Here is a 27,108-nt window from a genome sequence, read left to right as displayed (position 1 = left end):
GGAAAGAAGATTTCCGGTTGGTGATTGATCTTCGGGGACCAAATCAGTACATTCTTCGAACCCCATTCTCAATGCCAACACTTGAACACATTTTGGCAGATTTGAAAGGAGCTAAATGGTTTTCAACCATTGATTTAAGCAATACATTTTTTCATATTGAGCTCCACGAAGACAGTCGCCATTTGACGAATTTTATGACAGAGTTTGGGATGTTCCGTTGCATCAGACTGCCATTCGGACTTTGTAACGCCCCAGATATCTTCCAAGAAGTGCTTCAGCGAAAGATTCTGGGGGACTGTAAAGGCGTTAAAAACTATCTTGATGATATTTTGATATTCGGAGAGACCAAAGAGGAACACGACTTAAACTTAGCTACAGTATTGGATCGTCTTAGAGAACATGGAGTGGAAATCAACAAGACGAAGTGCGTGTTTCAGAGCCAGAGACTGCGGTTTTTAGGTTTCATTTTGACCCCTGATGGTTGGCAAATCGAGGAGGAGAAATTGAGTGCCATCAGGGATTTCCGTAAGCCAGTAAACTGTTCAGAGGTGAAGAGCTTCCTGGGGCTAATCACCTTCGTTGACCGTTTTCTGTTACACCGTGCTACGGAGACAGAGCACTTACGAACGTTGGCTAGTGCCGAAAAGTTCTATTGGACATACAAAGAGGAAACGGAGTTTGCAACCCTACAAAAGGAAACGTTGAATCGGATCAAGACTTTAGGATTTTTCAGTACAACGGACAGAACGGAATTGTTTGTAGATGCGTCACCTGTTGGCTTGGGAGCTTTTCTAGCTCAGTTCAACAACGCAAACATCCCAAGAATTATCGCGTGTGCTTCCAAAAGTCTCACATCAACGGAGCAAAGATATCCTCAAACGCACAGAGAGGCCTTGGCGGTAGTTTGGGGAGTAGAGCGATTTTCGTTTTACCTAACGGGCCGATCATTTACAGTGAGGACGGATGCAACTGCGAACGAATTCATCTATAACTGCCAACATAGAATAGGGAAGAGAGCTGTCTCGCGAGCCGAGGCGTGGGCACTGAGACTGCAACCGTACGATTTTACAATTAAAAGAGTTGCTAGTGAGGATAACGTCGCGGATGCCTTGTCGCGCTTGATTCAGTGTTCTCAGGAGGCAGAGCCGTTTGAAGCTGAAAATGAGAATCATCTTTTGTACGCTCTGGACGGGGGCATGAATATCACGCTGGACGAAATTGAAAAACATTCGGAGACAGACGCGGAAATGCAAAACCTATGTTTGGCCTTGATGTTCGACAAGTGGCCACAGAGCTTGCGGCGATACGAGTGTCAGAAAAAGGATCTACACAACCTCGGTTCCCTAATCTTCAAAAGCGATACAATCGTACTCCCAAAATCATTGCGCGAAAAAGCTCTGCATTCGGCGCATGGTGGTCACGTTGGGGAAGTTGCCGTGAAGAGGATCATGCGAGAATTTTTCTGGTGGCCAGGAATGTCATCGGACACGGAGAGTTTCGTTAAAAAATGTGAAACCTGTGCATTGTTGGCTAGGAAAAATCCTCCAATCCCGCTTTCATCCCGTGAATTGCCAGATGGCCCGTTGGAGATCCTTCAAATAGATTTCCTTACAGTAACTGGGTTTGGTTCAGAAAAGTTTTTGGTTGTCGTGGATACGTACTCACGATTCCTGTACGTCATCGAAATGCATCACTTGAACGCTGAAAGTACGAATGCGGCCCTTTGCGATATTTTTAAACTTTGGGGCTGTCCAAAGATTTTACAGAGCGACAATGGCCCACCGTTCCAGAGTTCGAATTTCTGTAACTTTTGGGAGGAGAAGGGCGTCAGAGTAAGAAAAGCTATTCCATTAAGTCCGCAGTCAAACGGAGTAGTAGAGCGGCAAAATCAAGGGATTATTAAGGTCCTGGCGGCTTCTCGGATAGAAGGAATTAATTGGCGAACTGCTCTTCAACGATTCGTGCATAATCACAACACTCTTGTGCCCCATGCTAGACTAAAAGCGACACCATTCGAGCTATTGGTGGGGTGGAAGTTTCGTGGCACCTTTCCAAGCCTATGGAAGGAGGATAAAGAAAAGGAATTGGATCGCATAGATCTGAAAGAGAGGGATTCGGAGGCTAAGCTCGTCAGCAAAAAGCATGCAGACATGATCAGAGGAGCGAAGGAGTCAGACATAAAAATTGGAGATGTAGTTCTTCTGCATCAACAACGAAGATCGAAAACCGACTCTTCATTTTCATCGGAACGCTATACAGTTATAGCCAGGCAAGGAGCAAAAGTTGTAGTAATGAGCGGGAACGGTATTCAGTACGCTCGAAACGTCCACGACATAAAACTGGCCCCTTGTACAGAGGAAATGGACCCGAAGGGCAGTGGGCCACACAGTGCTATCCAGAATGATTCAACACCAACTCGGTCACAGATGGGAATGACGGACATTCCAGAAGATATGGGTTCTCAGCCAATTGAGCGAAATCTTCGTTCTAGAGGTGGACTAAATAAACCGTCGAGGTTTGATAATAATTTTGTTTATCGTATTTACCAGTAAATAAATAAATCAGTTGTCGCTATTACAAAAATACATTATTATATTGAACTATAAAAATAAAAAAAAAATATTGATTTCAAACAAGAGAGTACAGAAGGGGAATATTGTAGTAGGTATAACAGTTATTAGTAAGAAAAGTAAATTCTACCAAAGCGTGTACAAGGTAAATCAAATGAGATCGGGGTAGTAATTACAAAGAAAAAAGGGTATGCGCAAATCTGTGTGTATGTAAAGAAAGCTCATAACTGCACGAAAATCGAAATACTAATCTGAACCGGAAAACGATCGCCGAGGTTGAAAGCCAAAGTTCGGAAATCGTTTCCAGTACGAGAGTTAACCAATTCCGAATGAACGTGGGGTGAGAATGAGAGAACAGAATATGGTATAGAGTAATCGGAACGAAGGTGAAGTCTATCAGGAAGCGAGTCTTTTTCGGATTAGAGGGAGATAGGCTAGAATGATGAAATTAGAATGATGGAGTGAGAAGACACCAAACCGAACTGGAGAGATTCGGAAAGGGGAAATTAACGAAGTAGCATACTCGACTTCGATTCGAGGCTAGCACAAGGATTCTGTTGGTTACATTTGGCGTTAGCAGACGTGTTTTTTTGGAGCCATGGCGGGTAAACGGAAGTCGGCTGGAATAATGCCCTTGAAGCGGCACGACACCGACGTATGTTGTTGATTCTTAATGTTTACGTTACCTTTTTTACAATTACAACGTTGTAACCTTGATTGCCCCTGACAATAACTTGTTGGTTGAATCTGGTTGACGTTTTTGTTTTCCTTCGTGCATGGTAGCCTTGACAAAAAGTCTGCAACAATGTTCTCTTTCCCTTGTTTGTAGCGTATATCACAATTAAGACCTTGCAGCTTAAGTCGCAGTCTTGTTAATGTGGGTGACGTTTCCTTTAACCGCCAAATTGAAATTAGAGGCCTGTGATCTGTGTAAACAATGAATTTTTGATCAAATATAAAATGTCTAAAATAGTCAACCGCCCAAACGATCGCTAATAATTCTTTCTCGATTGTGTGGTATCTACTTTCTGCACCTATTAATGCCCTGCTCGCAAAGGCGATCGGTCTATCGACAGTTTTCTCATTAGATAACACCGCTCCTATCGCGTAATTGCTAGCATCTGTGCTGATGACAAATGTATCCTCATAATTAGGCCTCACTAACAAAGGTTCAGATATGAGGCATGTTTTAAGCATTTCGAAAGCTTCCTCACATTCACGTGTCCATACAAATTTTACATCCTTCTTCAATAAATCGTTTCCTGTAAAAATTAATTGTACCTAAAAATGATCGAACATCTTTCACTGTAGATGGACTTTTCATCAATTGTATACTTTCTACATTTTCTGTGGTTGGTTTAATACCATATTGATTTATTATATGACCAAGATATTTGATTTCTGTTTTTAAAATTTTGCATTTTACCGGTTCCAATTTTAAATTATGTCTGCGTAGTCCTTGCAACACTTTATATAAGTTTTCATTATGTTCTTCGATTGTTCTTCCTGAAATGATGACATCATCCAGATAAACAACGGCTCGAACATCTCCGATTTCGTATAGTACCGTATTCATTAATTTTTGAAAAGTTGATGGGCTATTCCTTAATCCCATAGGCATTCTAGTAAATTCAAAGTGTCCTTTTGGGGTTGAGAAGGCTGTTTTAGCGACATCTTTTGGATCGATTTGGATTTGATAAAATCCTGATTTTAAATCCAATGTTGAAAAATATACACTATCCCCAAGATTATCCATGATTTCATTGATGAGTGGAATTGAATATACAAAAGGCTTAGTTATCAAATTTAAAGCCCTAAAGTCCACTACAATTCGATATGTCTTATTTCCAGCTGCATCCAAGTCCTTCTTTGGTATACACAAGACTGGTGCATTCCATGGGCTTTTACTTGGTCTGATGATACCTTGCCTATACATTTCTTCGATTTCTTCATTAATTTGCTTTTTTGTTGCTTCTGGGAATCTGTATTGCCGTTTATTAATGGGTACGTTCGTTGAAGTTTCTATTTCGTGCACTGCCGCATCTGTGTGGGTCAGTTTATCACCCTCAAGAAAAAACACATCACTAAAATTACTTAAAATTGATTCAATTGATTCTAAAGCGCTTCGTGATAAATGATCAAGTTCGATCTGTTCGAAGATTTTATTATATCGTTCGTGTCCTTGAAGCATTTTAATATTTTTGTATTTGACAACATCGTAGTCTATGTCAGCATTTAAGTCCAACATTTCTCTGTCGTCATATTCACTTTCTTCTTCATTATATTCTTCATGATAAAAATCATTTTCCGACGGGTCATCTATTTCCATTCCATTGAATGTATGGACTTGTGTAAAATCTTTACACTCGTCTTCCTTATAGTTTTTCTTGCAAGTGTCAAGCTCAAAAATGGCGTATTCAAAATTTCTTCCAATTTGTGCTACATGTTTTTGAAGGAACTCTCCTCCGAGTATACATGGTACTAATAAATGTGTCATTAAATGAAATTTTGCTGGGAATACTATGTTTCCTATGATTAAACCTATATTAACTGATCCCATTGTTTTTGTATTTCCACCAATTCCCGCTATTGTTATAGTATCATTTGTATTTACTTGGTCTATTCTTAGCGATTTGACTGCTTCATATCTGAGCAGATTTACTGATGAACCTGTATCGAGTAAACATCGCAGCCTATATGCGGGGTTATTAGATGTAGGTATCTCGACAAAAAATAAGTTATCTCTAGAATAGATTTTTTTAAGTGCTATTTTATTTGATATTATATTATAAAGGGTTGATTCGCTGTTATTATATTGCTTATTTTTATTTTGTTTCCCCATTATTGCGTGAAAATTAAATTCTATTTCATTACTATTTTTACTTGAAAGCTCCTTATTTCTCTCAATTATATTTTCGTCCGCTGTAACTCCTACCATGTCCTTTTTAAAAACGTATGGTTCAATTTCCACATATCGTTTAATGTCTTTCACACTACTTTCTCTATGTATATAATCAATATATTTTTTATTTATAGGATGAGAGAAGCTTTTGAAGATTGCAAATCTGAAGCTCCCACCTATACTTTCGATATGATTTCTTGCGAATGCTGTGCCTATTGTGGCTGGTACAGCTAAATTATGAACTAAGTTAAATTTTATTGGTATGTTACTTCTGCCTATTTTTAAATTGACCCAAATGTCTCCAAATGATTCTTCTTCTTCTCCGTCTATCTCTGTATATGCCACACTAAGTGGGTTTATCAGTTTTGCTCCCACTTTCAATGCTATACTTTTGTGCATAAAATTTTCGGTTTTACTTGTGTTAAAATAGTATCTGCAAAAGAACTCCGGGTTTTCTGCTGTTGACATATACCAGTAGAAATCTCCGTTATTTCCACCGAACATTGGATATTTATGGTTTGTTGTAATGATTGGGTCAAATTTTATCCCAGCGTGAAAACATTGGGAATCTGTAACATGTGTCTTTCCAGGATTCCGGAATTTTAGTTTTTTATGTCTTGTGTTGAAATTACCTCTGATACTGAAATTCTCTCTGCGGTTTTCGTCATTGTATCTATTGCTGTATTCACCTTGGTAATTTATGTTGTAGTTTCCGTTATCATTCCTGTTGTAATTGTCTGACCTAGTCGGTGAATTATTGTTATTCATATTTCTGCTAAAATTATTATTTTCTTGGTATTCGTAACTCGTGCTCCTGTAACCATTTTGATTTCCATTGAACGGCCTTTGATTAGACCTAACGAAATTATTCGGAAAATCTCTATGAGGTCTGAATTTTCTATCGAACGAATTGTTTTGTTGATGTTTTCGTTGATACCGGTTAAAATATTTGGGTTGATTAACATGATTATCCCAATTATTTCGGTTCCTTTGTGATTTTGATTTTTCAGCGATGTGAATACACTGAAGTCTTTTTTCGATATCCTCAATTTGTTTTTCGTAGATACACTCTTCCTGTAAACATTTGACTAGTTCATTGAAGGTGATTTTGCCATATTTTTATGACTCTCTGCCTTTGGCATTATTTTCTTCATATTCATCCACGTGATCTTTTAATGTTAATGCCCTATCTTTGTAATCTTGAAAGGATTCGTTTGGTCCTTGTTCCAAAGTTTCGATTTTCTGAAAAAATTCTTCCAGCTTAACATTTGTCCCAAATTCTCTTTCGAGATTGGTTCTCACTTCGGGCCATGTTTCCGCATAAATGCGTTTGAAATACCCTGATGCCGGATCTTTCAATTTCATCAAAATTACCTGAATTAAAGGTTCATGCGATTCTTCTACTGGCAATTTCTTAGCGAAGAAATCGCACTGGTATAAAAACGATCGTAATTCTGAGGCCGCGCCTCTGAACTCTGGAATGCATTGAATAGCTCTTTCAGTTGGGAACTCTGCCATTTTTTGTTTGTTTTTCGAAGCAAACGAGAAAAAATGCGACTGTTTCTCAGTCTCTTATTAAATTATGGATATTGCTATTATCTTGCCTTTTCGTGAATTTAATTGGATACAAAACGCTTTCAGCGTAAATTCAAGACAAATTTTTTTTTTCATGTGTTGTGCTTTGTTAATCAAATTTGCCTGTTGGCCTTTTAAATTTGTTTAAATTAATTTAACGTTCCCTTAAAGTGGTTGATTAAGCATTAAGCATCTTGCAAGAAATGTTGCTTACAAAGATGAAATGTATACTATTTATAATATTGTACGCGTAAAATATTTATAATACGGTAATGTATCAGAACTTTACACAATTTTTTATTTTTTTTTTTAACTGTGTACTCACCCTATCAGGAGCAGGATCAGGGTTATTCCTTGTTGAGTCTGCGATGAAGTTCCCAGATGAAGTCCCCATATCTTTATAGTTGACCAGATGTGCACCAATGTGCTGTACTCTTTATTAATCACTAGTTCACTTTTTCCTTTTTTGTAATTTAATCAAAGTCACTTTTTGGTTTTTTAACACTTACTGATTTTAGCCAGTCGAAATTTTGGCGTTCCAACACTTGAAAATAGCGGTTTAGTTTCCGCTGTCACCAGATGAAGCGCCCATACTCCGTTGCGCATCCATGTTTCACTCCCGTGTTGAAGTGCCCAACGTAGAGCAACAACTCGCGTGGTCTTTCTTTCTCCGTAAAATGAAAGACAGTGCAATTCCATTTCTACTGTATGGAAAAAGCTCTTTGATGAATCAGTTATACTGAGGTTGGAACTGTGCTCGTCCGCACCTAGCAAACCTCGGATAATAAACTCATCAGAACAACTGCCCCGATTCTTTATTATTCGAAACCTTTTATACATGAATTTGTTACTTAAACTCTACACAATAGTTTTTCTCCAGTATGTACATATAAAGCGAGACAGATAGTTTTTCTCTTGGAAAGTCAGTGTCTGTTTTTTTTTTTAACAAGAATTAATGCTCCTCGCGGTAGGAACGGCTATGTAGGATGCTTACTCACCAATGTTTACTTTGACCTTTCTCGAAGCACCTAGTTAAGCCAGCGCGCATCGCTGACGACGCGGTAGCAACTGTTTATAAACAACTGACCCTGGAAGTGTGCGACATTGTCACTGCTGCTGTTAAGTTGTGTATTTGCTCCTACCGTATGGGGGTCTATTACTGGTTAATTTCTTACTCAGATTGATATTGGATTTTAAGGCCTTAGCAGAAGCAGCCGGCGTAATTAGTGGAAGCAGTCGGCTGAAAAAAATATTTTAAAAAATCATCAAAATTTTTCATCTGTCAATTTGTAATTAATTTCAATTTGTAATTAATTTCCAAAATTGATCCGCTGGAGGAATCCGGCTGAGTTATGCATCCTAACTGATGCAACGCATCAATAAGGATGCTCAACTCAGCCGGATTCCTCCAGCGAATCAATTTTTAATAATAATTACACTTAATATCAAACTGTTCAGTACTTACCATCAACTTTGCCATCGGAGGCCAATTTCACGACGCGGATAAACGCGTCTATACACGCACGATATGAAAAAACGACTGACCACGTAATAAGTCGCCGCGAAAAAAATCACAAAAAAATTGCTAAGTTCCATCCGCCATTTGGTCGCCCGGCGGATGAAATTACTCTAGCGGAGCGAGTCGCCTTTCGTCCGGATCCCGGAGCGCCATTTGGTAGCCCGGCGCACAGAGGAGTAACTGGAACAAAAACCTGGCCAAAATTATATTCACTGGGTTTGAGCAATTTTCTGCTAATATATATTAAAATATTTAATATTAATAGGTTTTTAGACTTCTGTTAACTTTAACTTTTAAAATCCATCTGCTTAGCAGTGCATATCTGGCCTTTCATCAACCGTAACGGTACGCTACTAAACTCATTTTAGCAGCCCTCATCATAGCGCACCTACCGTATCGGGGGTTGCCATACGAGTAACTAAAATAGCAGTCGGCTTCTCGGTGAGAAGCGCGTTACCAAATTTAGCAGCGCGATAGCAGCGCTGCAGAAAGGTTGCTATTCGCGAGGGGGGCGACACATCTAAATCTCAAGTTTAGATGCTCCACAAATCTCACACTAGCGAATCAATCTTCGAAAAATCTTCTTTCATTTGTCGCATCTACTTGCATCACTCATCATCTTTTTGCAGGAAATCTTCAGAATCGTCATCAATCTTCTTTCTATCTACTCAGCGTGCGCGCAGCTAGCCACAGCAAAACACAATCTTTTTTGCATCGTAGATAGAGTCGTCCCCCTCGGCTATTCGTAGAAATGTAAAAATGCTCACTACCGGTACGGACTACGGCGAGTAAATTGATAACCGCGATAGCAGCGCCCGGTGTAGGGAAGAGTGACTAAACTAAAATGAGAGCGCTGTGCGCTGTTAAAATAGTCGCGCAAATAACAACGACCGTTACGGTTGCTCTAACGAATGAAAATAAAGCAGAATCTGTGCACGGTAACCACAAACTACTCAATATTGAATACAAAGATTCTAACTTATCGAACGTAAGAAATCCCAAATTGTGTTATTAAAACTTTCGTTATTTTTTATTATTTTTTTATTACAGGGCAATGATTCTTGGATAGTTTCTTTACTCTTTGTTGTTAAATAATCCTTATATTAAGCAGAAGAATAAAAAAAATCCTACTTTCAAAACCCATTACTTTTTTTATTCGTACACACAAAAAAAAGTCATTGCTACAATCAAAAAGATCGTTGCTAAAATTAAAAGTTTGCATTTGTTCTTTTTGGTAGAAAGCGGTTCACTTTTAAAATGAAAGTCAGCCAACTTTCACATTAAGAGTTGCCCGTTTACTACTTTTAAAAGTTTAAAATTTCAAAATAAATTGTACAACTGTCAAATGAAAAGCATTACAGTGTTGAAATTAATACTGGTTTAATTTTGTTTAACAACAAACTTTTTGGCATGAAAGTTTGATACAGTTGAAATGTCATGTCAAAGTTTTCAATTGAAATAACAAAATTTTCATCATAAAAATATATTTTTTTTTATTTTAAGTTCTAGTGCTGTGTAAAACTTACAGTTTCTAATATGTAATTGAAAGGTTAATAAATACATTTATTATGCACTGTTCAATAATTTCTAAATCCTCCGATCCAAGAATGCTTGATCGGGCAGCTGCAGCAAACGACGCGATTTGCGATATTTCCTAGTCCAGAGGCCTGTTTATATGTAAATCTGTTTTCCAATGTAAATGTGGATTGCTTGACGAACGGGCCATTTCCACCGAATTACTGGCCACTTTCAGATGCGCATACACTGAGAAAAAATCAATGATTGTTTCTATGTGTTCCACACATAGATTTTTGCAATTAGATTTATGATATAGTTTCTATATGCCAGACACATAAATCTCACTTGCACATATCATCTCTATATGTGATCACACATACTGTTTATATGACACATAATCTTTATGTGTTTTGTTCCATGGTATCTAATTATGTGTGGCCAAATGAATATTATGCTTAATATTTTATAGAAATTTTCTATTAGTTATGTGTGAATTTTTACTAGTGTAGGAATGTTTCCACTGGGGATCCAACGAGGGATCTAACGGATACGAGAAATTGTTCTGGATCTAAAAAAAAAAAACAAGGGGAAGATTTTACTTCAGATAATTTATTTTCAATGCGTTATGGTGCCTATATATACTTACTATCATTTTATCCGCAATCCGGCAGATTGTCTCGAATGTGGTGTGTTCGAGCGACTATGCTTCCTCTTATTAAAATCCCGCTACATGTTCCTATTTTTGATGGATGGCGGAACTTTCCACATGTCCAAACACTCAGGCCGGTAGATAAAATTGTCCACATTAAATCGGTTTAAAAATAACGTTTCAGGCCGCATTCGATCGCCGCGAATGAATAATTACGTGGTCTTCCATTTGTGAATTGAAACAGATCGAATTGGGGCACATTTTACTAACGGAATTGAGGCAAACGTTTGCTAAACTCATTTGATCCCTATACACACGTGACTGTTTTCGCTTTTTATGCACTCACACTATTCTAAAACTACTCATAAATGAGTAGAAGTCCACCCAATGAAGAAGTGATTTTGACAGCTCAACATTTGCACTTTCAGAAGTACAAGACAAAACCATAACATTTACTTTTAAATTGAAAACTACCTAGTTGTATTAAATGTTGTCATTGCTAGATTAACGAATTAGTGGATACTTTTAAATTGAAAGGTCAGTATTTTTAATGATACAATTTTTGTTTTTTGTGTGTATGGATGATGAAAGGCCAGATATGCACTGCTAAGCAGATGGATTTTAAAAGTTAAAGTTAACAGAAGTCTAAAAACCTATTAATATTAAATATTTTAATATATATTAGCAGAAAATTGCTAAAAACCAGTGAATATAATTTTGGCCAGGTTTTTGTTCCAGTTACTCCTCTGTGCGCCGGGCTACCAAATGGCGCTCCGGGATCCGGACGAAAGGCGACTCGCTCCGCTAGAGTAATTTCATCCGCCGGGCGACCAAATGGCGGATGGAACTTAGCAATTTTTTTGTGATTTTTTTCGCGGCGACTGATTACGTGGTCAGTCGTTTTTTCATATCGTGCGTGTATAGACGCGTTTATCCGCGTCGTGAAATTGGCCTCCGATGGCAAAGTTGATGGTAAGTACTGAACAGTTTGATATTAAGTGTAATTATTATTAAAAATTGATTCGCTGGAGGAATCCGGCTGAGTTGAGCATCCTTATTGATGCGTTGCATCAGTTAGGATGCATAACTCAGCCGGATTCCTCCAGCGGATCAATTTTGGAAATTAATTACAAATTGAAATTAATTACAAATTGACAGATGAAAAATTTTGATGATTTTTTAAAATATTTTTTTCAGCCGACTGCTTCCACTAATTACGCCGGCTGCTTCCACTGATCCGCTGGAGGAATCCTTACCGATGCAACGCATGCCGATGCCGGATCCCGATGTTTATGTTTAAGGTAAAGTTAAGTTAAATTTTTATTAAAATTAAGTAAAAGTTAAAGGTATTTCAATGTTCAGTTAAATTAAGTAAGTAACAACTAAATTTAAGTTAAAATTATGTTGAAGTTAAGTTAAAGTTCGGCTAATTAAGTTAGAGTTATGTTAATTTTATGCTACAATTATGTTAAAGTAAAGTTAAAGTTAAGTTCATGTTATGTTAAAGTTAAAGTTATGTTAATGGTAAGATAAACATTTGTTAAAACAAAAGTTAAAATTTAGTTAATGTTACGTTAAAATTAAGCTAGAGTTAAGTTAAGGTTATGTTTAAGTTAAGTTAAAGGTAAGTTACAGTTATGTTTATGTTAAGATAAAGTTAAGTTAATTTATGTTTAAGATAAAGTTAAGTTAAAGGTAAGTTTAAAATCATGTTGAAGTTAAGTTAACGTTAAGTTAAAGTTAAGTAAAATTTAAGTTAACGATAAGTTAATGGTAAGTTAAAATTATGTTAAGGTGAAATTTATTCAAATTGATGTATAAGTTATGTGAAAGTTAAATATAAATTAAATTTATGTTGAAGTTCAAGTAACGTTAAAGTTATTGTTATGTTAAGTTATAATTAATTTAAATTCAAAGTTATGTTAAAGTTAAACTTATGCTAAAAATAAAATAAATTTATAGCGAATTTGTTTCAATTTAAGTTGAAGTTTTGCTAAAATTATGTTCAAGTAAAGTTAAGTTAAAGTTATGCTATATATAAGTTAAAGTTAAGTTAAAGTTAAGTTAAAGTTAAGTTAAAGTTAAGTTAAAGTTAAGTTAAAGTTAAGTTAAAGTTAAGTTAAAGTTAAGTTAAAGTTAAGTTAAAGTTAAGTTAAAGTTAAGTTAAAGTTAAGTTAAAGTTAAGTTAAAGTTAAGTTAAAGTTAAGTTAAAGTTAAGTTAAAGTTAAGTTAAAGTTAAGTTAAAGTTAAGTTAAAGTTAAGTTAAAGTTAAGTTAAAGTTAAGTTAAAGTTAAGTTAAAGTTAAGTTAAAGTTAAGTTAAAGTTAAGTTAAAGTTAAGTTAAAGTTAAGTTAAAGTTAAGTTAAAGTTAAGTTAAAGTTAAGTTAAAGTTAAGTTAAAGTTAAGTTAAAGTTAAGTTAAAGTTAAGTTAAAGTTAAGTTAAAGTTAAGTTAAAGTTAAGTTAAAGTTAAGTTAAAGTTAAGTTAAAGTTAAGTTAAAGTTAAGTTGAAGTTAAGTTAAAGTTAAGTTAAAGTTAAGTTAAAGTTAAGTTAAAGTTAAGTTAAAGTTAAGTTAAAGTTAAGTTAAAGTTAAGTTAAAGTTAAGTTAAAGTTAAGTTAAAGTTAAGTTAAAGTTAAGTTAAAGTTAAGTTAAAGTTAAGTTAAAGTTAAGTTAAAGTTAAGTTAAAGTTAAGTTAAAGTTAAGTTAAAGTTAAGTTAAAGTTAAGTTAAAGTTAAGTTAAAGTTAAGTTAAAGTTAAGTTAAAGTTAAGTTAAAGTTAAGTTAAAGTTAAGTTGAAGTTAAGTTAAAGTTAAGTTAAAGTTAAGTTAAAGTTAAGTTAAAGTTAAGTTAAAGTTAAGTTAAAGTTAAGTTAAAGTTAAGTTAAAGTTAAGTTAAAGTTAAGTTAAAGTTAAGTTAAAGTTAAGTTAAAGTTAAGTTAAAGTTAAGTTAAAGTTAAGTTAAAGTTAAGTTAAAGTTAAGTTAAAGTTAAGTTAAAGTTAAGTTAAAGTTAAGTTAAAGTTAAGTTAAAGTTAAGTTAAAGTTAAGTTAAAGTTAAGTTTAAGTTAAGTTAAAGTTAAGTTAAAGTTAAGTTAAAGTTAAGTTAAAGTTAAGTTAAAGTTAAGTTAAAGTTAAGTTAAAGTTAAGTTAAAGTTAAGCTAAAGTTAAGTTAAAGTTAAGTTAAAGTTAAGTTAAAGTTAAGTTAAAGTTAAGTTAAAGTTAAGTTAAAGTTAAGTTAAAGTTAAGTTAAAGTTGAGTTAAAGTTAAGTTAAAGTTAAGTTAAAGTTAAGTTAAAGTTAGGTTAAAGTTAAGTTAAAGTTAAGTTAAAGTTAAGTTAAAGTTAAGTTTAAGTTAAGTTTAAGTTAAGTTTAAGTTAAGTTAACGTTATGTTGAAGTTAAAGTAAATGCTTAAGTTAATTTAAAGTTCAGTTAATGTTAGGATAAAGTAATGTTAAATGTAAGTTAAAATTACGTTAAGGTTTTGTTTAAGTTAAAGATATGTTAAGTTAATGTTCGGTTAAAGACAAAGTTATGTTAAAGTTATGGTAAATTTCAGTTAAAATTTAAAGTAAAGTTAAATTTAATTTTAGGTTAAAGTTATGTTAAAATTTAAGTTATATTAAAATTAAGTTAAAGTTATGTTAAAGATAAGTTAAAGTTATTAAAATTAAGTTAAAGTTATGTTAAAGATAAGTTAAAGTTAAGTTAAGTTAAAGTTAAGTTAAAGTTAAGTTAAAGTTAAGTTAAAGTTAAGTTAAAGTTAAGTTAAAGTTAAGTTAAAGTTAAGTTAAAGTTAAGTTAAAGTTAAGTTAAAGTTAAGTTAAAGTTAAGTTAAAGTTAAGTTAAAGTTAAGTTAAAGTTAAGTTAAAGTTAAGTTAAAGTTAAGTTAAAGTTAAGTTAAAGTTAAGTTAAAGTTAAGTTAAAGTTAAGTTAAAGTTAAGTTAAAGTTAAGTTAAAGTTAAGTTAAAGTTAAGTTAAAGTTAAGTTAAAGTTAAGTTAAAGTTAACGTTGTAACGTCACCTAGTGCCTCGTCATCCACGAATTGGCGCCTATGTCAGTAGTCTAATAACTCTTAGCGCGCTGATGGCATGGTTCCAATGCCGCATAGAGAGTTGCTACAATGATATTAGGTTAGCTAAGGTGCATTTCTATAACGTTATCTAACAACAATGGTGTGTACTGTTTACAAAATCATGTTTGTAATTCTAATGTGTTGTATGGTTGAAAGCATTTGAAAAAGTTAGATTCTAATGTTTTGCACATCTGAAAACATCCGAAAACAATAAGTTCTTAGTGCAATCAAACAAAACCGAAAATCATTTTGTTTTAATGTCTTGTACATTTGACAACATCAGGAAGCATCTACATTTGAAAACACCCGAAGAACGTTAAATTTTAACGTTTTGTACGGCTAAAATCATCTAAAAAATAATAATTCGATTAAAATTCTCAACGTCAGAACAACATTTGAATAGAAAATTTTTATTTCACGTTACATCTAAATAGCAATGTTTTCTAATGTTTGACGCCAGGAATATATTTTATTTCGATGCTGATGTAGACATCAAACGTTAGGCAAACGTAAATTTTTATTCGGGTTCCCCCGGGACACCCGGAATATCTCCGGATGTGGCCAAAGTGGTTCTTGTAGTGGTTTGAGTTCCATTGAACCAGAAATGGAATTCTGATGTATTTTGATGTGTCGTATGATGGGTTTGGCTCTAATCAGATGTTGGCCTCTTCCCCCTGGACACCGGGAATATGTCCAGATGTGGCCAAAGTGGTTCTAGGAACTAAATTTGAGTTCCAATGAACCAGAAATTGAATTCTTATGTATTTTGATGTGTCGCATGATGGGTTTCACCCTAATCAGACTTGGCCTCTTCCCCCGAGACACCCGGAATATGTCCGGATGTGACCAAAGTGGTTCTTGGAACTAGATTTGAGTTCCATTGAACCAGTCGTTGAATTCTCATGTAATTTGATGTGTCGCATGATGGCTTTGACCCTACTCAGAGGTTGGCCTCTACCCCCGGGACACCCGGAATATGTCCGGATGTGGCCAAAGTGGTTCGTGGAACTATATTTGAGTTCTATTAAACCAGAAATTGTATTCTCATGTATTTTGATGTGTCGCATGATGGGTTTGACCCTAATCAGATGTTGGTCTCTTCCCCCGGGACACCCGGAATATGTCCAGATGTGGCCAAAGTGATTCTAGGAACTAGATTTGAGTTCTATTAAACCAGAAATTGTATTCTCATGTATTTTGATGTGTCGCATGATGGGTTTGACCCTAATCAGATGTTGGTCTCTTCCCCCGGGACACCCGGAATATGTCCGGATGTGGCCAAAGTGATTCTTGGAACTAGATTTGAGTTCCATTGAACCAGAAATTGAATTCTCATGTAATTTGATGTGTCGCATGATTTGTTTGACCCTAATCAGATGTTGGCCTCTTCCCCCGGGACACCCGGAATATGTCCGGATGTGGCCAAAGTGGTTCTTGGAACTAGATTTGAGTTCTATTAAACCAGAAATTGTATTCTCATGTATTTTGATGTGTCGCATGATGGGTTTGACCCTAATCAGATGTTGGTCTCTTCCCCCGGGACACCCGGAATATGTCCGGATGTGGCCAAAGTGATTCTTGGAACTAGATTTGAGTTCCATTGAACCAGAAATTGTATTCTCATGTAATTTGATGTGTCGCATGATGGGTTTGACCCTAATCAGATGTTGGCCTCTTCCCCCGGGACACCCGGAATATGTCCGGATGTGGCCAAAGTGGTTCTTGGAACTAGATTTGAGTTCTATTGAACCAGAAATTGAATTCTCATGTAATTTGATGGGTTTGACCCTTATCAGATGTTGGCTTCTTCCCCCGGGACACCCGGAATGTATCCGGACGTGGCCAAAGTGGTTCTTGGAACTAGATTTGAGTTCCATTGAACTAGTTTTTGAATTCCTGTGTATTTTGATGTGTTACATGATGGGGTTGACTTAGTTTGTAAGATATTATTGTTAGGTTAAGATCTATTTAATAAAAAAGCATATCAGGCATAACATTTGATAACGGCACAAAAGCATTTGTAAACAAACTTTCTAAGGCCCTTTACACGCGAACCTAAGTACGCTCACGCAAACCAACAACATCATCGGCTAGGGGCAACTATCACCTTTCCGAAAGTGGTATTGGTTTGTGTGGGCGTACTTTGGTTCACGTGTAAAGGGCCTTAGAAAGTTTGTTTACAAATGCTTTTGTGCCGTTATCAAATGTTATGCCTGATATGTTCTAAGAATATGATAAATAAAGATTATTGATGAAGTAATGTTCATGCTTCAACAGTTTTTATTTTTAATAATTTAAAACCCATTGAAAAAGAAAATGGTAGTGAACAACCGGGAGCGCACTGGGGCGCCTGGGGGCGGACAAAATGGCCGAAACGATCAGTTTTTTTGACAGGTATCGTTTTCGCCTCAGGCGCCCAAATGTTGCAAATATGGTCGCCCCCGGCGCGCCGTCGACCAAATTTGCACCAAGTGGCGCCGCGAGGTTCGAGTCGCCCAAGTCCGCCCAAGTCCGTCCCGTCCGCCGAGCGGTCCGGGGGCGAGCCGTGGGCGACTAGCCCGCTGTATGTGGGTATTTGCAACATTTGGGCACCTGAGGCGAAAACGATACCTGTCAAAAAACTGATCGTTTCGGCCATTAGGTCCGCCCCATGCGCCCGGTGCGCTCACGGTTGTTCACCACCATTTTCTTTTTCAATGGGTTTTAATTTAATAAAAATAAAAACAGTGTAAGCATAAACATGACTTCATCAATAAACTTTATTTTTCATTTTTTTATAACTAACATGTATGTTTTTTTTTTTTTATTAAATAGATCTTAACCTTACAATAATATTACAGACAAACAGACATAACACATTGTATATTTCTCACTGTAAAACATCGTCGCTAAAACATTACCGCCATCTGTTGAGTACACTGTGGTGGGTAGTACGCTGAACAGATGGCGGTAGTGTGTAAACATCAAACGCAAGGGAATTGACTATGCGCGCCACAGGTGGCGGTACTACTAACTACGATACTTTTAAATTGACCGTTAAATGCTTGTTCGATGAACAACTTGCGAGAGTTATGTCTGTTTGTCTGTGATAATATCTTACAAGCTCAACCGCATCATGTGATAAATCAAATTATATGAGAATTTAATTACTAGTTCAATTGAACTCAAATCTAGTTCCAAGAACCACTTTGGCCACATCCGGACACATTCCGGGTGTCCCTGTGGAAGAAGTCATCATCTGATTAAAGTCAAACCCTAAGTCAAACCCATCATGCGACACATCAAATTACATGAGAATTCAATTACTGGTTCAATGGAACTCAAATTTAGTTCCAACGGTTCTGTTGTTATTGGATGTATTCTGATGTCAAATTTTACATCGTCAAGATGTTTGATTCTAATGTAACGTTTGAGGCTAATGTATTTTTATGTACTTGGACGTCGCACTGAAGTCTGAATACATTAAGGGTACAGCAATACACGTTAAAATTTAATGTATTGAAGATGTCTGCTGATGTTTCCTGCATTACAATTTCTATTCGGGTCGGCATCAGAAACGACGGATTGACGTTGATATTGTGAGGTTCCACCGGTTTTGTCGAGCTTGGAACACTTGCTTGCGTGGGTTTCCGGACCCTCTACTTCGGTTTCGCCGCTTGCAGGCCGTTTTCGGTTAAGTTTGCCAAATGTAATGCCTTGTTCAGACTAGAGAGTTATAACATGTTATAACGGTTGTCAAATAATTGCAACACAGAAACCACCATCAAGATAGCGCTATAACGTGTTATAACTTTGTAGTCTGAACCTGGGTCTGGCGGACTCATAATGGATTTCGAACCAATTTGAAGTGTCAAATCGAACCATTTTTTACTGTTCTTATAAGAGCTCATATGGAAGAAACAGATAAGGAGTATTGTAATCTGAGTAAAACGTAGTTGTTATTATTTTTGGACACATATTCATAGTTTTCATGAACAAACGTATTTTTGTTTTTTTTTTTAATTTATTGAAACAAATATAAAAAAATAGAGTACACAAAACATTAGCAAGAAAATCTTACAGCATCATAGATTTGCTACTGAATCGTCTCTACTTCACTTTCATGCATGTTTTTCAAACGATGTTATAAATGAACGGATCAATTTTGCTTGAATATTATGGCATTTAGGCAAGTTAATTGGAATTTGAAGGAGTATGGAGAACATAGCTTTTTTAACACCCACTTTTTCTTCTTTTACATGCCGAATATAATATGAAAATATTTTGTGCAATGATACGCCATAATGCACACCATGTCCGACGCTTTGTTGTTGTACAGAACGAGAGTAAAATCAAAAGTCGGGTGTGGGGTTTCCTGGTGTCAAACGTGACCGACAATAACAACGAACTACAACAGACTACAATTACCAATCGATATTTCAAGAGAGTCACTCACAATCTTGCACACATTTGCTTTGTTTATCAATTTGACAACCGTTCGAACAGAGTAAAGCTTGTTGCAATGCGTCTTGGATAGTGTCTGAAGCTGGCTGCGATTCGACTTCGCCAGACCCAGGTTTGAACCAAGGGGGGAGGTGGCTGTCAAATACGAACAATCGTCGCCTACCTCGCATAACTGATTCCAAACGTAAACATGCCATAAGAAACCTACAGCGTTTATTTACGTTTGGAACCAGTTTCATACAAGATGATCAGTAGGCTGATTTGACAGCACGTCCCCCCCAGGTTTGAACCTCGGTTTGAACGTACTATAAACAAGAAGAAAAAAAAGGACACGCTAAAAATTGATTACCCAGATTATGTTTTGTTGAAATAAACATGCTTTTGAATTTAATTTAAACATACATACATGTGGTCCTGGGCCAACTTCAATCTTTTTTTGATATATATTGCGGACAACCATGGCTTCTTAAGAGCTATTTTGCCCTTAAGACTTTTCTTATGAAGAAGATTTCGTACGGATTGTGATGTCAGTTGAATGAAAAACTCGTTTTCAATCTGTTTCGCAATCTTCGGAGCTGATAGTTCCCGGTCCAGCTCCGTCTTCTTCAAGATAGCTCTGTCAATTCGGTCAGTTGTCTTTGAAGGACGCCCCGATCGCTTAGCTGGTGAGATAGAACCACGCTTTTTGTACATCTGCAAAATTCTAGCACAATTGGGCTACAAAATGGTGAGTTGACAACCTGAAAGGAGCGGAATACCTAGTCCTGGTCCTCACAAGTTCCTACTTCACGCCTCCCCGAGTCATATCATAACAAAAGACTACCAGCTAAAACATAGACACAGCTGGGTGGCGTAGCCTGGGCAATGTTGCCAGTCCGGCAATAGCAAAGTAAAGAGGTGCGACGCGAACACTGGCGCGGTAACCATAGTACGGTGATAGAGGAAATGCTTCACCAAACCCGAGCATCTGCTCTCCATGGAGGTGCGGCTCAAAACGGTGTCTGTTCTCCATGTTAGGAGCGGCTGATCACCGTTCTAGTGCCAGCGTGGGACTCTAAACAGAGCTGTGCACGATGGTCCCCCGGCCAGACAGGGGGTTGGGGCAGGCCCAACAAGCCACCCTGGAAAAAAAACATAAAGTTGGAAATACTGAAGAAAGAAATACTAATTGGAACAATCGGCACAGACCTACGCGACGAAATAAGGACTACGATTGGAAACTCGGAACATGGAACTGCAAATCGCTTGGCTTCCCGGGCTGCGATAGGTTAATCTATGACGAACTTCAACCACGCAACTTCGAAGTCGTAGCACTGCAGGAACTTTACTGGACGGGACAAAAGGTATGGAAAAGCGGGCATCGAGCGGCCACTTTCTACCAGAGCTGTGGCACCACCAACGAGCTGGGAACCGGCTTTGTAGTGCTGGGTAAGATGCAGGTGTACGACGGCTGTTCGCAACGGGACGTCAAAATCGTCATCTGCGACATGAACGCTCAGGTAGGACGGGAGACAATGTATAGACCGGCAATCGGGCCAAACAGCCTGCATGCCGTATCGAACGACAACGGCTAACAATGCGTGAACTTTGCAGCCTCTCGAGGAATGGTAGTTCGAAGTACCTTTTTCCCCCCAAGGATATCCACAAAGCCACCTGGAGATCACCTGACCAACACACAGAAAACCAAATCGATCACGTTCTAATCGACGGGAAATTCTTCTCCGACATTATCAACGTCCACACGTGCCGAAGTGCGAACATAGATTCGGATCACTACCTAGTTGCAGTATGCATGCGCTCAAAACTCTCGACGGTTCATAACACCCGTCGAAGTCGAACGCCGCGACCCAACATTGAGCAACTGCGGGACGCCGGAGTTGCCCAGGACTACGCGCAGCAGCTGGAAGTTGCACTACCCACGGAAGAGCAGCTTGGCGCAGCTTCTCTTGAAGATGGCTGGAGGGAAATCCGTTCCGCCATACACACTTAATCTGGCTCGGTAAAATCTCCAACAGCCGATTACATCGGCATTTACTTTTGCTGATATACCTGCAAAATATATGTTTGTTAGCTGATATCGCAGCAAAATGATATTTGTTAGCTGAGTCTCGGCAATTATTTTACTGAACCTCAGCAAACTAAATTGCAGAACTACTCGGCTGTTGGAATCTCGGCGAAAAAAATTAAGTGTGTAGGTAGTACTGCTGCAGCGGCACTAGGTACTGCAATCCTGGACCGAAGAAATGACTGGTTTGACGGCGAATGCAAACTGTTAGTAGAGGAGAAGAATGCAGCACGGGCGAGAATGCTGCAACACCGCACGAGATTGAATGTGGAGCGATACAGACAAGCGCGGAACAGACGGTTTTCCGAAGGAAGAAGCGTCAGCAGGAAGACCGAGATCGTGAGGCGATGGAAAATCTGTAGCGCGTAAACAATACACGGAAGTTCTACGAGAAGCTAAATAGTTCGCGCAAAGGCTACGTGCCGCAAGCCGATATGTGCAAGGACTTGGACGGTAACCTTCTCACGAACGAGTGTGAGGTGATTGAGAGGTGGAAGCAGTACTATGACGAGCACCTCAACGGTGAAGCAGCAGAAAACGAAGGTGACACGGCAACATACCTTGGAGCACGCGCAGAAGATGACTGGCTACCGGCCCCTGATCTTCAAGAAGTTGAGGAGGATATCGGTCGGCTGAAGAACAACAAAGCAACTGGTGTAGATCAACTACCAAGTGAGCTATTAAAATACGGTGGTGAAGCACTGGCTAGAGCGCTGCACTGGGTAATTGCCAGGATTTGGGAGGAGGAGATATTACCGGAGGAGTGTATGGAAGGTGTCGTATGCCCAATCTACAAAAAGGGCAACAAGTTGGATTGCTGCAACTACCGCGCGATCACACTGCTGAGCGCCGCCTACAAGGTACTCTCCCAAATTCTATGCCACCGCCTGTCACCATTTGCAAGAGAGTTCGTGGGGCAATACCAGGCGGGATTCATGGGTGCCCGCGCTACCACGGACCAAATTTTCGCGATTCGGCAGGTTCTGCAGAAATGCCGCGAATACAACGTGCCCACACATCATTTGTTCATCGATTTCAAATCCGCATACGACACAATCGATCGAGATCAGCTATGGCAGATTATGCACGAGTACGGATTTCCGAATAAACTGACGCGATTGGTCAAGGCTACGATGGATCGAGTGATGTGCGTTGTTCGAGTATCGGGGACACTCCCGAGTCCCTTTGAATCTCAAAGGGGGTTACGGCAAGGTGATGGAATTTCGTGTCTGCTATTCAACATCGCGTTAGAAGATGTGATCAGAAGAGCTGTGATAGACACGAGTGGCACGATCTTCAGGAAATCCATCCAGCTTCTTGGCTTCGCCGATGACATTGACATCATGGCACGGAACTTTGAGACTAGGTACTGCAATCCTGGACCGAAGAAATGACTGGTTTGACGGCGAATGCAAACTGTTAGTAGAGGAGAAGAATGCAGCACGGGCGAGAATGCTGCAACACCGCACGAGATTGAATGTGGAGCGATACAGACAAGCGCGGAACAGACGGTTTTCCGAAGGAAGAAGCGTCAGCAGGAAGACCGAGATCGTGAGGCGATGGAAAATCTGTAGCGCGTAAACGATACACGGAAGTTCTACGAGAAGCTAAATAGTTCGCGCAAAGGCTACGTGCCGCAAGCCGATATGTGCAAGGACTTGGACGGTAACCTTCTCACGAACGAGTGTGAGGTGATTGAGAGGTGGAAGCAGTACTATGACGAGCACCTCAACGGTGAAGCAGCAGAAAACGAAGGTGACACGGCAACATACCTTGGAGCACGCGCAGAAGATGACTGGCTACCGGCCCCTGATCTTCAAGAAGTTGAGGAGGAGATCGGTCGGCTGAAGAACAACAAAGCAACTGGTGTAGATCAACTACCAAGTGAGCTATTAAAATACGGTGGTGAAGCACTGGCTAGAGCGCTGCACTGGTTAATTGCCAGGATTTGGGAGGAGGAGATATTACCGGAGGAGTGTATGGAAGGTGTCGTATGCCCAATCTACAAAAAGGGCAACAAGTTGGATTGCTGCAACTACCGCGCGATCACACTGCTGAGCGCCGCCTACAAGGTACTCTCCCAAATTCTATGCCACCGCCTGTCACCATTTGCAAGAGAGTTCGTGGGGCAATACCAGGCGGGATTCATGGGTGCCCGCGCTACCACGGACCAAATTTTCGCGATTCGGCAGGTTCTGCAGAAATGCCGCGAATACAACGTGCCCACACATCATTTGTTCATCGATTTCAAATCCGCATACGACACAATCGATCGAGATCAGCTATGGCAGATTATGCACGAGTACGGATTTCCGAATAAACTGACGCGATTGGTCAAGGCTACGATGGATCGAGTGATGTGCGTTGTTCGAGTATCGGGGACACTCCCGAGTCCCTTTGAATCTCAAAGGGGGTTACGGCAAGGTGATGGAATTTCGTGTCTGCTATTCAACATCGCGTTAGAAGATGTGATCAGAAGAGCTGTGATAGACACGAGTGGCACGATCTTCAGGAAATCCATCCAGCTTCTTGGCTTCGCCGATGCCATTGACATCATGGCACGGAACTTTGAGACGATGGCGGAAACGTACATCAGACTGAAGGCTGAAGCTAGACGGATTGGACTTGTCATCAACGCATCAAAGACAAAATACATGAAAGGAAGAGGTTCTAGGGAAGACAATAGGTCATATGAATAAAAGCAAGTCTTTACTCATGAGCAAACCAGTTTGAGGAAAGTAATCTGTTTGAGCATTTACTCAAATTCATATGAATAAAGTTGTACTCTACTCGGAGTAAGTTCGAATTTCAAACATAGCTTTACTCTGTCAAAAAGCTGTTTTGTGTTTGTTTTGATTTGATTTTTTTTTTTGACAGAAGGAATATTTTTGGATGAAAATAGAAGTGCCCGAAGAAGCTTTACGGGAAAATGGCTGAGGATTCCTTCAACGAGGAATATCTGGAGGGAAATCAGTATTGAAAAATGATTTATAACTTACGCCGTTTCCATAATTTTTAGGTGAGGATGATGAAAATGGGAACCAGACTCTAACGGAAGACACAACTGCTGAGAAAAAAAAGCATTCAAGATGCGAAGTTTGTGGATATTCTGATATCCTTCGGAAAAACGCTGCTGGAAAAATCTCAAGTGCCGGCGATGAAGCAAAAGAAAAAAACTGCCATGCATGAAGTGTGTATCCAGATGCTAGTCCAACACGGGATCAATAAGACTGTTCGGCAAGTCATGAAGAAAATCAACAACATGAAGCAAAGGATCAAGGTAAAAACGGATCGTAGACAGACTGGAAACCGAAAAATTATTTTGAACGAGTTGGAAAGAAAGTTTTTTGATTTAATGGGAGGAGTCGAAAACCCCAGTACTAGCAAACGTTCATGTAAGTACAATGACTGCTAAAATAAGTTGAAGGTCGCAAAATTTGAAATAGCGGTGAATTTGAAGTAGCGGTGAATTTGAATTTGGCAAACGAAGAATCACTTACTGTAAATACTAGTTTAAATTAGTTAATATGTTGTTTTCTATTCATAAACGGTACGGACGGACGGTATGGACTAAGTAATAACAAACAAAAACAAACTTCACGATTCATTAAAAGTTTGCTTTTTTATTTCCGATGGTGTCTCGATTGGGGTCTCGGCGAAAAGTGGAAGTGTTACTCCGCAGACTACAGAGATACCTCCACATGAAAATACTTCTGAAGACGAATCCCCAGATGATCTACATGGAAGTCTTCTCAGAAAACAGGTGGAGCCATGATCTATAAGTTCTATGCTACCATTATAAACTGCTCCAATGTCTGGAATTTCAAACGCTACCGCCTGGAATGGTTGCTTGAAACGTGGGAGACTAATACGTATAACAGCAGTATAGACTTGATCTACATGTCTATGTCTATTATCTACAAATCCTGTGAACTTATTTAGAACATTATTTCTGGTTTCTTTTCAGATGACACGACAAAGACATCCCATTCAGAGCATCGGTCAAAAAAAGATTCTTGAAGAACAACTCAAACTGATAAAAGCTCAACAGGAATACACGGCGCAATTACAGACCCAACAAAATGAGCGCCACGAGAAAGAAATGGAGCTGTTGGTGCTCAAAAGAAAGCTAACGTTGTTGAAGATACGGAAGATTGACTAGATTAGACTACTACTATGCACCCTGACTTATAACGAATATACGTTATGCATGAGTACACCACAGACAAACAGACATAACACCGTTAATTTGTTCATCGAATACGCATTTAACGATCAATTTAAATGTTTTTAGTTGGTAGTACTGCCACCTGTGGCGCGCATAGTCAATAACCCTTGCGTTTGACGTTTACACACTACCGCCGTCTGTTCAGTGTACTACCCATCACAGATGGCGGTAGTATTTTAGCAACGATGTTCCATATTGAAGAATATTCAATGTGTTATGTCTGTTTGCCTGTGAGTACACCATTTAGAACGTATAGTTCGTCTAATTGAACATAGCTTTAGCAGTGCAAGATAAGACGAATTTACGTTGTACCTGGGGTAGCCGTGCAAAACGTATATTCCTTATAAGTCATGTAAGACAGTAGGCTACTATCATCAATAAAAATAAAACAAAAATATTTTAGTTATACATGAGTATAAGACTTTGTATTTTCCTGGTTTAACAAACATGGTCACCTTGCAATATGATGCAATAGCATCACGGCGTTTTTGTCCTCGTTGTCGTCCAGCGAACCAACCCATTCGCAATCAACACTTGTAAACTGTTCAGTAGCATTGCATGTTGCTTGTACATTGAAGGAGTTTAAACCTTTCCTATTGACAAATTCATCTTTGTAGTTACCTGGGCGTTTGATCAAAATATGAGTGAAATCTATGGCACCTATGGCGCTGGGGAATCGATATTTTCTCTGCCATGACTTCTTTTATTGTTCCATCTCCACCGCTGTATTAGGAAAGTGTATCCATTCGGCTGATTTATCGACGATCGCCTTACAAACGGACCATATCGTTTTGCACACTGTAGTTTGAAAAAAAATAATTAAATGTTACCTGGAATCCGGGATCACTCACGTATCTTAAAAACACTTCATCCTTTGTCTGTTTGATAATGCACCACCTCGGGTTTCTGAATTATCTTCCAAAAATGTTTGCGACAAAAAGTCAACATTTTCTCAAGTAAATCGGTAGAGTTCCTTGAAGTTATCATCTCTCCAACTCGCCGAGTTTTATAAATCTTTACTGAACGATTCTGATTTTGATATATACCGTTAACGTGAATTTCGCATGTACATTTTACACCGTATATTTCACTCACAAAACACGCGAGTTCACCAGTTCGATTTCATCTGAGCATGCCCAACAGGTGACTCAGGATTTTGTGAGTAAATACTTGGTTCTTACAATTTTATTCATATGGATTTAGATGCTTGAAAAGTAAATACTCAAATCTCAGCTTTTGTCATATCAACGTGAGCAAATGCTGAAGTAAAAGGTTTGACGTTTGGATTTTAGCAAAGTAAAAGCTTTTACTCTCTTTATTCATATGACCTAATGTTAGCCTCCCACCCCGAGTTCAGATTGACGGTGACGAAATTGAGCTGGTCGATGAGTTCGTGTATTTAGGCTCACTTGTGACTGCCGAAAATGATACCAGCAGAGAAATTCAAAGACGCATTATGGCAGGGAATCGTGCCTACTTTGGACTCCGGAGGATGCTCCGGTCGAATAAAATTCGCCGCCGCACGAAGTTGACAGTCTACAAGACGCTGATTAGACCGGTGGTGCTCTACGG

The 27,108-nt window shown here is 38.4% G+C and overlaps 1 protein-coding gene and 1 pseudogene across 1 annotated transcript; one reads left to right on the top strand and one right to left on the bottom strand.

Moving 5' to 3' along the window:
* Positions 1-209: 209 nt before the first annotated feature.
* On the top strand, positions 210-12,033 carry LOC135715085 (uncharacterized protein K02A2.6-like). The gene is made up of 2 exons (XM_065238497.1): positions 210-2,515; positions 11,931-12,033. Exons 1-2 carry the CDS (start codon positions 210-212, stop codon positions 12,031-12,033), a joined length of 2,409 nt encoding a protein of 802 aa, XP_065094569.1.
* Positions 12,034-25,987: 13,954 nt separating this feature from the next.
* LOC135715090 (putative nuclease HARBI1) lies at positions 25,988-26,525 on the bottom strand (annotated as a pseudogene).
* Between the last annotated feature and the right edge of the window lie 583 nt (positions 26,526-27,108).

The sequence above is a fragment of the Ochlerotatus camptorhynchus genome, unplaced genomic scaffold (assembly GCF_037179485.1).
Source record: "Ochlerotatus camptorhynchus isolate MF236.1 unplaced genomic scaffold, CSIRO-AGI_Acam_v1.1 ptg000801l, whole genome shotgun sequence".
Taxonomy (NCBI): Eukaryota; Metazoa; Arthropoda; class Insecta; order Diptera; family Culicidae; genus Ochlerotatus; species Ochlerotatus camptorhynchus.
This window is presented reverse-complemented; position numbering and strand designations above follow the sequence as displayed.